The 11,495-nt window shown below is 48.4% G+C and overlaps 1 protein-coding gene across 1 annotated transcript; it reads left to right on the forward strand.

Moving 5' to 3' along the window:
- Positions 1–323: 323 nt before the first annotated feature.
- On the forward strand, positions 324–11,495 carry LOC118851405 (acrosin-like). The gene is made up of 5 exons (XM_036760843.1): positions 324–391; positions 596–802; positions 1,282–1,568; positions 10,554–10,696; positions 10,869–11,495. The coding sequence occupies exons 1-5, from the start codon at positions 324–326 to the stop codon at positions 11,493–11,495; spliced, it is 1,332 nt and encodes a 443-aa protein (XP_036616738.1).

Consider the following 11,495-nt stretch of genomic DNA (forward strand, 5'->3'; position numbering starts at 1 on the left):
TCACTTAGTCTGGGTGGGGGGCAGATTTCAGTAGCCCCTTCCAATGCTAGGACTCTTTCTGAACCTCTGCTTCTTTATCATTTAGGTGGGTGGATTCTACATGTACCATGTGCCTCATGGGGTTTTTGTGAGGCAAATGCTTTGTGGATTTCAGAGGTCCCACAGGAATGGGGGCCACACGCACCCTCTCTGGTCTTGAGGGGCCCCTCCCCCCACATTCTCTTCTGGCATCACAGAGGCTCAGGTCTGGGATTGGCCGGAGGAATAGACATTGAGAATTCTTCCAGGCTTTCAGCACAGGCTGGAGGATTGTGGGGACTGGGATGTTGTGGCAGATAGTGCTCCTGTCCCTCCTGGGGACTGTGGGGGCTAATGCCGATACATCATGCTCGTAAGCAGAGACATAGGGAAGGAGGGAGTGGGGAGGGCCTAGGCACCTTAGGGGAGCAATGGATGGACCCCTCCTCCTCCTTTCCCTCCCAGGGGCTCCTATTGGGAGTGGGGACCAAGGCAAGCCTGTCTCCCAGGGAGAGCGGGGGCCAAGGGTGGTTCAGCCCAAGGTCTGTGGTCACTTCATGACCTCTTCTCCCACTAGGGGCCTTTGTGGACAGAGGCCATTGGCCAAGACATTTGGCACTCGGATCGTCGGAGGCGTGGATGCGCGCCCAGGGGCTTGGCCCTGGATAGTCAGTATACAGGTCGTATACTGGAATGGCAAGTATAGGTACCATGTCTGTGGGGGCTCACTCATAGCTCCGACTTGGGTTCTCACTGCTGCCCACTGCTTTGGTAAAAATGAAAGGTGAGTGAGCTGAGGCGAGGGGTGGAGGGGGCAAGAGTGGTTTCCCTCCCCAGGGGGGCTCTCTCTCCAGGGGGGTTTCTCTTTTTTCTGTCTGTCTGTCTCTGGGGGAACCCTGCCTAACCAAACCCTTGATGAAGGGTCCTGGTTTCTCTCTCTTCTCTCTCCTCTTCCATTTCTGTCTCTGTGTGTATGTATGGTAGCCCTGCCTAGGACACCTGCAGTGAAGGGGTTGTGGTTTCTCTGTCTTTGTCTCTGTCTTCCTCCTTTCCTCCTCTCTTCTTGTCATCTTTGCCCTCCATCACTCCCTCCCTCTCTCTTTCTCCTCTCTCTCTCTCTCTCTCTCTCTCTCTCTCTCTCTCTCTCTCTCTCTCTCTTCCTCCTTCCCTCTTTTCCTCCTCCTCTCATCTTGTCTTCTTTGCCTTCCCTCCCTCCCTTCCTTACCTGAGGTGACTCTGGCTCCTCACTGATTCCTTCCCCAGTAACTTGAACATGTGGCGGATGTTGGTTGGTGCATGGGAGATTCAGATCGGGTGGACCTATGGCCCCATGGACCCCAAAGTGCAGGAGCGAAAGCCCATCAAGATTATATTACATGAAAATTACAATAAGCAGTTTCAGAAAAATGACATTGCACTGATCCAGCTGGACAGACCAATACAGTGTGGGGACCTGGCCCGTATTGCCTGCCTGCCTCGACCTGGTGAGGCCCCAGTCAAGCCAGAGGAGAAGTGTTATATTGCTGGCTGGGGGTACAAAGTGGAAGGGGGTAAGTCTGGGATAGGGCATTGGTAAAGTCGAGGGGGTCATGGAAGCTACAAGGGAGGGGGGCTTCAGGGGCCACAAGGCAGTCACAAGAATGATGGGAATCAAAGGCATCATGGGGGACATGGAAGGTGATGCTAAACACAGGGGACTTCTGGGATCATTGGGGGTCGTCACAAAGATTGGGGTCATGAGGATGTGGCATGATTCCACAGCTGTGTTGGCTCTTTGGGTCTGGGCCAGCTTTCCTGGCCAACTTTGCCCGTGGACTCAGCATCCACCAGCTCTTTTATTCACTTCCCAACACCCAATGCTTCCAAAGACGGAGCCATCTTTCCCAAGAGACATCATTCACTGCAAACTCAAGGGGTGGACAACACACCCCCTTACCATAGTGCTCATGTCAAAGCACGCCCTGTGACCAGAAAACCCTAAAGCTTGAGTCATCCAGGGCAGAACAGACATGGGATCATTTGTCCTCCAAAAGGGGGAAGATTACGGGCATCCCTTGTGGGTTCCAACTCCACCCCTATCTCTACCACTCCTTATCATTCCCATCTATATAGAACCACAGTTGGCTCCAGAGCTCTCTCCCATACCAGAGAGAGCCAGCTCAATGGACTGGCATCCCAGAAATGTTTGCCTCTGCCTCCCTGGGTGGCCTGGGACAGTCCTGATTCCATCATCCGATGGGTGTGTTCTCTTCTCCCAATGTGGAGCATCTGCACATCTGAGAAGCCTGCCTTCCACACCTTTACCCAACTAACCATGTGTCCCTGGGGTCCTCCACAGGAGACCTCCTTCCACATGAACATGAATCCATTCCCAGGGCCAGTCAGTCAGGTTAAAGCCATGTAATGGAACTGCTAGTGAGGTTATATCTCTCCAGCTTGTCCAGGATGGTCTACAGTCCTTTGCAAATGTCTCATGGAATCTCCTGACTGCCTGTCAACAAAGGAAGGAAAGCTAATTTGTCACGATTTATTATTTTTATAATATTTTATTTTTCCCCAGTTGCATCTAAAAACAAGTTTTAACATTCATTGTTTTTTAAAAAAAGTTTTGAATTCCAAAACCTATCCCTTCCTCCCTCCCTCCCTCATGTACCCCCTTTCTGAGACAGTAAACAGTCTGATACAGGTTATACATGTAAGTGTGATTTCACATGCAATCTTGTAAAAATTTCCATATTACTTATTTTGTGTGAGAAGACTTGAAGAAAGAAAGAAAGTAGGAAGGAAAGAAGGAAAGGCAGAAAGATGGAGACAGAAGGAGAGAAAAAGAAAGAAGAAGGAAGGAAGAAAAAGAAAAAGAGAAACAAAGAAATCTTGTCTGCTTCAGGCCATATTTAGCCAACCCAAGTTCTCTCTCTGGAGGTGGATATCTTCTTTCATCACAAGACCTTTGGGATTGTCTTGGATCCTTGTATTGTTAACAATAGCTAAGTCATTCACAATTGTTCATCTTACAATGCTGCTGTTGCTGTGTACAATGTTCTCCTGGTCTGTTCTCTTCACTTTGTATCAGTTCATATAAGTCTTTCCAGGTTTTTCTGAAATCATCCTGCTTAGTCATGGCTTCTACTGGATGAAAGCAAGCTCAACAATCGCTGCTTTTCTTTTGAAACACTAATAAGCCAACCCTTTAATGATATGTTCAAGACTCCTCTAAGAATTCGATGTCCAGCCCACTCCCCTGCACCCAGCAACAATTCCTGGCCTAAGTGCACCTCCTCCTTTCTTGTCTAAGGACATCATGCTGAGAACTATTTGTGCAAATGTCGGTCAAGAGGAGGAAAGTTTTTGCAGATGACTTTGTATAACAATCAACATGTTGACAGGGCCTGGTCTGTCCAAGGTATAAAGACCAGAAAATTCTGCTGCATCCCTGGTTTGTGGATTAAAGGATGATTAAGCGGCAGGAAGAAATGCGCCCAGGGTATTAAAATGAAAAAAAAAAAAAAAGGATTTACCCTGTGGTTTTTGTTTTTAACCAGGGAGATAGATTTCTGTCAATGAGGAACTGAGGGTCACCATCAAAGGAGGCCTAACCCAGGGTCTGGTCACAGAAGGCATTCACCAGTATTACTGATGACATCCTGGATGGACCCTAAAGAGAAGAGAGATTCTCTGGGGTAGCGGGGTTCTCCAGATGCTGCTGTTTAGAGAAGGTGTTATTAACCTGTAACACTACAAAGCCTCTGGAATGAAATGTTGCTGTTGTTGGGTCATTTTTCAGTCTTGTCTGACTCTTTGTGACCCCATTTGGGGTTTTCTTAGCAAAGATCCTGGAGTGGTTTGCCATTTCACATGGAAAGAAATCCATAGTCATTTAAACGAGATTGGCCTGATCTTTTAGTAGGAAACACAAAGTGGATGATACGTGCATGACACCGAGGTTACACTCTGTGGGGGGATGGACAGCCCCTGCAAACAGCTCAGCAGTAGCCATGTGTTGGACAGGTGTGTCAGGGCAACACCGAAGCAAACCCAGAGTCCAGGAGGAGTTGGTTGTTCTATATCAAGATTAGGAGATTCTGTAGCACTTTTCAATGATGCCAAGCTTCTCACAACCACAGAAAATGGCTTCCTAAGCCCCATATTCTCCATTTATTCTCTTTGTCATGGGGAAAAAAATGGACAGTCTCAGAAGAATCCAAATGCCAAGTGACACCACGTTGGGTGTGAGAAGGAATGTAAACCACAGCATGCCTGCTGGGAGCTAAGGGCCTGGGCTGGGCATGCGATGAACAGCCAGCTAGCCAAGGGGCTGTATGCCAACACAGCACAAGGAGAAGCCAAGGGATTTACCCCCTGGCAGCTTGGCAAGATGAAAAGGTGGGGTGGTCGCCACCTTCACCCCAATGTGGATCGGAACGGTGGCGTGCTCCAAGGAAATTTGGTTCTATCTATAGGTGTAGTTGAGAGAATTCCTCAGGAACTTCACCTTCAGGACAGCGAACCTCCTAATGACAAAGCCCTCTGGTCTCTGAACAGTGATTGGTGGGCAATGGACATGGCCATGGGCAGCCTGGCAGGAGGATGACCACACGCACTGAGGCCAGGCCTCGGTGGGCACACAGCTGCCTCCAGAATGCTGAGGGGCAATTGGAGAGCCCTTTTCTACCTGCTCCTGACCCCACCCCCCACCTGCCCAGACTCACATCTTACTCCTGGCCTGGAAGGCTCTCTTTCCTCTCCGTCACCCTTAGAGCTGCTCCCTTCTTCCTCAGCAAGATGAGTTTCCTGATCCGGCTAGCTCTAGGCCCCAGAACTGCCTTGTGTTTGCTTCTCATCTGAGACCATCTGCTCTGTGGCCACGCTGTCCCCCTACCCTCAACAAATGGAAGTTGCCTGAGGTCAGGGACTGTCCTCTGAAGTCCAGAGTAGATTCTTCATCACTGTTGATTGGCTGAGTGACTGCTAGCCTTCCTGGTTTCCCTCTTCCTTCTGTTCCAGATGCTGAATTCCACCTCTGGGTCTCTAGCACCCCACCCCCCAGGCCCCCATGACCAATCCTGGAGCTTCACACAGTGACAGTCGCTGAGTTGTGGTTCAGTCAGGATCTCCCAGCTCCACCTTTCCCCTCCACTCAAACGACTTCACTCAAGGTCTCAAGATCTGGTCCTCAAGAGCTGGTCAGTGTCCATAGGGATGAAACAGGCAAGCCTGTTTTCTTTAGTCCTAGGCCTTCTTCAGATGCCATAATCTTGGTGGAGAAGGAATGGGGAAGCATCTCATCAGGCCTGGCAAATGCTGTTCCCGAAGGCCACAGCCCTCTTCTTTGTTGGCTTCAAGAGAAGCTAAGACACTCTTAATGAACAGCTCTAGAGGCTGGCTTACTTATATTTTCAATAGGCCCTGAGTAGACACTATACTTGATGGCTTCCTGAGAAGAAGTGTTTGCACATGGCATTACACAGCCCACAGCTGTCTAGTGCTAGCTTCCGTTCTGGAAACAGGTGATGTTAGGAATCAGGAAATAGGCCCGTGAATGGCATGACTCAATTAATTTTTTTCAATTAACTTTTTTTTTCAATCAGCAAAAATCTTCCTCTCTCTCTCCCTCACTCTTCAAATAAAAGATAAAGAAAAGTATGTGCCCCTCCACAACCTGTTGAAAACATGTATAATGACATAAAGCAAGTTTCCACATTGGCCATATCCAAAATAACATAATAACATAAAATAAAATAAAGGGTTTCCTCTTTAGCTCACTTCATTGTTATTCCACTGCAATCATGCTTGGTCATTTCGCTCATTAGGGTTCCTATGTCTTTCTAAGTTGGTCTTTACAATATCATTACCATCATGTACTCTATGTTCTTGGTTCTGGTCACTTCACTCTGATCAGTTCATACATATCTTCCTAGGTTTCTCTAAAACCATCCCCTTCATTATTTATTACATCACAATCATAGACCACAACTTGTTCAGTCAGTCCCTAGTTGATGGACACTGTCCCCTCAGTTCCTAATTCTTTGCCCTCACAAAAAGAGATGACATTTTGCACTTCTTTGTTTTGCTGCAGACTAAACTAAAATTTACCCTTCTTCATTCTCCCCTTTCCCTCCTATTTTCATGTTGAGTGAAATATATTTCTGGATGTCGTGTGTGTGTGTGTGTGTGTGTGTGTGTGTGTGTGACTGGGTGTGTGTTTGTTCTTTCCTCCTTTGTCCAGTTCACATAACAGTGAAGTTCAAGGGTCAGTCACTTTCTCCACCTACTCCTAGTTTGGATAGATTTTTACTTGCTCACCCTGATTACATGAAGTAATTCATGTGTATTCATCTTCCTCTCTCATTCTAGTCTTCTTTTACAGTTATAGAGACATAATAGAACCGCTTCCTAACCTTCCGTCTAATTAGCCTCCCTCTATGACCCATGATAATGATAGAGTCCAGAGGGAATGCAAGCGTCAATTCCCCTGCTAGAGTGAAGTAGTTTATCATTGTTTAGCTCGTTATGACTGTTCATTCATGTTTACCCTTTTATGTTTTTCTTCACCCCTGTGTTTGCGTTTCAAAGTTTCTACACAGTTCTGGTCTTTTCATCAGGAATACTGGGAAATCCTCTATTTCATTAAAGATCTATTTTTCTCCCTGTAGGATTATACTCAGTTTTGCTGGGTAAGTTACTCTTGGCTGGGAGTTCATATCCTTTGCCTTTTAGAATAACATATTCCAAGCTCTCTGTTTTTTTAATAGTGGTGGCTGGTAAATTGTATGTGATCTTGGCTGTGGTACCTTGGTACTTGAACTCTTTCTTTTTGGTTGCTTGCAGTATTTTTTCTTTGGTCTGGAAGCTCTGGATTTTGGCTGCGATGTTCCTGGCAGTTTTCATTTTGGGGTTTCTTTCAGAAGGTGACTGATGGATTTTTCTTCTCTTTCACTTTGTCCTCTGGTTCTAAGAGATCTGGGTGATTTTCTTTTAAGATTTCTTGAAATCATATATCTATCTATACTCTTTTTTCATCATGGCTTTCAAGTTTTCCAATAATTCTTGAATTTTTTCTTATCTGTTTTCCAAGTTGTTTTTGCTATGAGATAACCTTACATTTTCTATTTTTTCCAGTTTTTTAACTTTGATTTAATATTTCTTGTCCTATAGAATCATTAGATTCGATTTGATCCATTCTAATTTTTAGGGAGCTTTTTGTTTGGGCAAGATTTTGTACATCTTGTGCCATGCTGTTAATTTCCTTGTTAGTTCTTTTGTCCATAGCTCTCATTTCTTTTTCATTTTTTTTCTTCTAATGCTCCAATTACATTTGTAAAAAATTTAAAGGAAGATAATACTTAAAAATTTCTTGTTTCATCTCTTCAAGGAATTCTACTGAATTTGTGCCCCAGCTGTTTTTCTCTGAGGCTTTGCTTGAAGTCAGTTTTTTTTTCTTCTGGGTTTGTGTTTTGAGTGTCCCCAGCACCACAACAGCTTTGTATGGTGGGATTTGTTTTTTGTATGCTAATTATTCCAGCCTGTTTCCCAGCTTCAGACTTTGTTGGGGTCAGGCTCTGTACACTTCTGGAGGGAATGTCTGGGCTGGACCTGCTTTTGCTTTCTTGAGTGTTCTTGGAGTTCCAGTCTTGATGTATATTGAGTATTGTGTTGTTTCAGAATTTTAGGGCAGTCTGCAAGTTTTTAGTAATCCCGAAGGTGTCTGATCCAGGACAAAGTCTAATCACTGCCCCACTGGTCTGAGCTCTGCAAGTCTGGGTTTGGGTTGGAGCAATATCTCTGTTTGGAGTTTCAGTAGACTGCTGTTGACTCAGTCTAAATCAGCCAGCTGGGAATCCCTGCTCTTTCAGAGGGACAGAATTTCAGGCTCCCTTTAAGTCTGGGATTCCTGCCTGTAGGTTCTGCTTCAGGCTTCCGACTGAGTTGGAGGTTGAAGCTGAGACCTTGCTTCTCACACTGGAGTGCCATTCCTGGGTACAGGTCCCCTCCTGGGTCTGCCCTGGACTGGTATCCTGAATCAGGCTGGCATCTGTTCCCTTACCCACTCAAGTTATGAGGAAGTGTCTTGCCTCCCCCACATGGTGAATTTCTGGCCCAGGTTCTCAGTGTCTTCAGACTACTCTCTCTATCTCCCTGTGCAGATCTAGAAAAATGGCCTGCGGGATGGATTGATTGGATTTAGTCTGACCGGTTTTCTAGATCTCTTTGAAAGAGTTTTTTGGGGGGCAGCGTGGGGAGGATACTTCTTACTGCTACTCTGCCAAGATCAAGAGCTCCTTCCACAGCTTCTGCACAATGGAAGAATACAAAACCTAACCCACTTGTGTGGCTTCCCAGCATCCTTGGGATGTACTGGGCTCAGAAGGGACCTGAAATCACATCCTGTTTACATCTCTTAAGGGCAGCCCATGGCTTTAGCATGTTGGATTTTTATTATTTTTGTATTTAGTTCTATCATCCACAGTAGAGATATCCCTCCAAGCTTCATACTTTGAGGGCTCTATGGTCACAATGCTGAGGTTATTCACCAGTACAGATAGCAACCCTTTCACTGTCCACGTGCTGCAGAAAATGTTGCTGTGGATCCTTCATTTTCAAAGAAGAGCAGTAATATCACAGGGTGACGTCTTGACTTGTGCATGAATTGGATTTAAGTGAGGTAGAGTCGCACAGGTCATTGGCCTCACTCCCTCTTCCAGAGTCATTGGAGTCCAGTGGCGAGGCAAAAGTCTGGGTGACTAGCAATGGCCTGGGATGCAGCAGACGACCTTGGTGTCTTTGCTCTCCATGGCACCCATGTCAGCCACCTTCGTGGCTTTTGGAACAAACTGTTCTCATCCACTCATTCCATTGGGGGAAGTCTTCGCATGCTTGGGGCAGACACCCCCAAACTCACCAATGGGTTTGAGACCCCTCAGTTATCCTCAACCTGGTTTAGCACATCTTCTGAGGTGGTTTACTAGAGAGTGGCTGCTGTGTATGCTCCGGCTTCTTGGAGTCGGGGTATGCGGAGTGTTCAGGAGGACCAGCACCTCTGGTGTGAAGGCTGCTTATCTACCTTTGGTTTCTACCTGTTGCCCACCTCTCCAGGAATTCCTCCATGGGCATCATACCCAACATGTGGAGAACCACCCTCAAGGTGTCCCAACCCTTTGTGGTCTCCGGTGGAGCCTGTGTACTGTCCTCTGTCCTTTCTTACTGCTGCGCCACCCATGCTAGCACCACTGCTTTAATATCATCCCAGGCATTCAGGGGTGCCTCCAGCCTTCAGTCTAGAGGCCTTTGTAAGGCATTGTTGTGAGATCATAGGAGTTGGAAAGTAGGGCTTTTGTTTCATGGAAAACCTTAAGGTTGTTAAAAGCATTGCATGATCTCCCAAATGCAACCTGCCTCTTCCTCCTCCATTCCCCTCCTCCTCCTCCTCTGCCTCCTCCTCCTTCGTTCCCCTCTTCCTCTTCACTTCTGGACTAGCTCTTGTCCCACTTATGGCACACCAGAGATTGGACAATAGACCTTCATCCACTTGGTTTTTCCTGTATGGATGGTTTGGAATGCTGATGGATCTCGCTGGGGGAGGATGTGCCTGGCACACTTCAGATGTGACCAGCACAATGGCCCCCACCCCCAATAGCCGCAGGGGACCTCCATTTCCCCTTATCATGGATTCAGAGTCCTATCCATACCACGAAGGTGGCAAAAATCCATTGGTGAGCAAGCACAGATGTCCCTCTTTCCAGGAATCTTATATGATTTTTCACTCATGCCTGGGAGCCTTCTATGGGTTGTATTTCAGTGTCAAAAGAAATGTGTTTCTGGAGCCAGCAAACAGCACGGTGGGATCTCTGGTACCTTCCAGGACCCAACTTCCCACCTACACATTTGAACCACTTAGCACCTGAGGCTTTAGTCATGATAAAAGTGCAGATGTGAACAGAACTAAGGACGGAGCCCCGAGGCCCTCTACTAGAGACGTCCAGCTCAGCCTCGGACATTTCTGCCCATGTCTCTCTGTGCTGCTGGGCTCCACGTGTCACTCGTGGGAGAGGCTCTGTAAGCTCACACTCTGCCCTCTGTTCTCCTGGGCCATCTAAGCCTGGTGCACCTCATAGTTTGGTCAGGGGTATCTCAGGCTCTGTAGACCTTCAGTTTGCACCTGGGGCCCTGCCCCCTTCCCCCATTCTATTCCCCAGGTATGACCCCTCCCCCACTTCTAGGCACTGACTCTGGGTTCCTGGGATGCCTCTTGGGGGGACAGGGGAAGATATGAGGGCAACGTTCAGGCTCAAAGGCCCAGGTACTGCCCTCTGTTCTCAGCCCTGAGGAGGCAAGCTAAGACTGGTGTCGAGCAGCAGCAGCAGCAACCCCCCTGAGCTTGGCATGGCCAAGGATTCGGGGAGGACCCCAGGGGCTGGTAGAATATGCCAGGGTCACAGCAGTTTACATCAGGTGGGGAGAGACTCACCCTGGGGGGAGATGGGCTGGCAGGGACCTGGGCAGACAGCTGGCTGACCCCAGGCCTCTGGATGCACCAGGCGCCCCATCCAAAATACTACAGGAAGCCCAGGTTAACATGATCGATACAAGGACATGCAACGGAAGCCGCTGGTACTATGGGTACATTCACCCCAACAACCTTTGTGCTGGCTATCAGGAGGGAAGGATCGACACTTGCCAGGTAACCTGGCCCACACACCCCAGAGGACCTTAAGTCCTCCGGGGTTCCCCTCAGGGTCTCATGCTCAGACTCCCTTCATCCCCTTCACCCAGACCCCCAATATGGGAGGGAGATCCTAGCCCCCAGCTCCCCCCAGGCCAGGCTATCCTGACCAAGTGCCCCTTCTGTCTAGGGGGACAGCGGTGGGCCACTCATGTGTAAAGACAGATATAGCGACACCTATGTGGTAGACGGCGTCACAAGCTGGGGGGTCGGCTGCGCCCGGGCCTTTCGGCCAGGCATCTACACATCCACCTGGCACTTTCTGGACTGGATAGCTGCCAAGATTGGGCCGGCCTCTGTCATTGCTGACCTACCTCCTCGGACAACGACCCCCCCCACAACCACGACCACGACCACAACCACTCCTCCACCCCCTCCCACCAGGCGTACCACCACAACTTTGAGAACTCCTCCACCCTGGATCTGGCCCCCCACTTACAAACCCTGGGTCACAAAGCCCCACACCTCTTATCGACCCTGGTGGATGAGGACCACTCCCCCCCGCATCTGGTTCACTGGTTACAGGCCTTGGAAAGGTGCTTCCCCGCAGATGTGGCCCCACACCGATCAGCCCTGGCCCCCAGGCAGTGCCTTAACTTACTCACCCATGTATACTGCTCTCCGGCCCTGGATCTCCAATCCAGTGATGGTCAAGGCCCAAGTTCTGGGCCCCAGTCAGGCCCTGCCCCTCACGCTCTCCTTCCCTAAGCGCTTGAGACTGCTCATGGACTCCATGAAGACCAACAAGTCCATATAG

This window comes from Trichosurus vulpecula, chromosome 5 (genome assembly GCF_011100635.1).
Source record: "Trichosurus vulpecula isolate mTriVul1 chromosome 5, mTriVul1.pri, whole genome shotgun sequence".
Taxonomy (NCBI): domain Eukaryota; kingdom Metazoa; phylum Chordata; class Mammalia; order Diprotodontia; family Phalangeridae; genus Trichosurus; species Trichosurus vulpecula.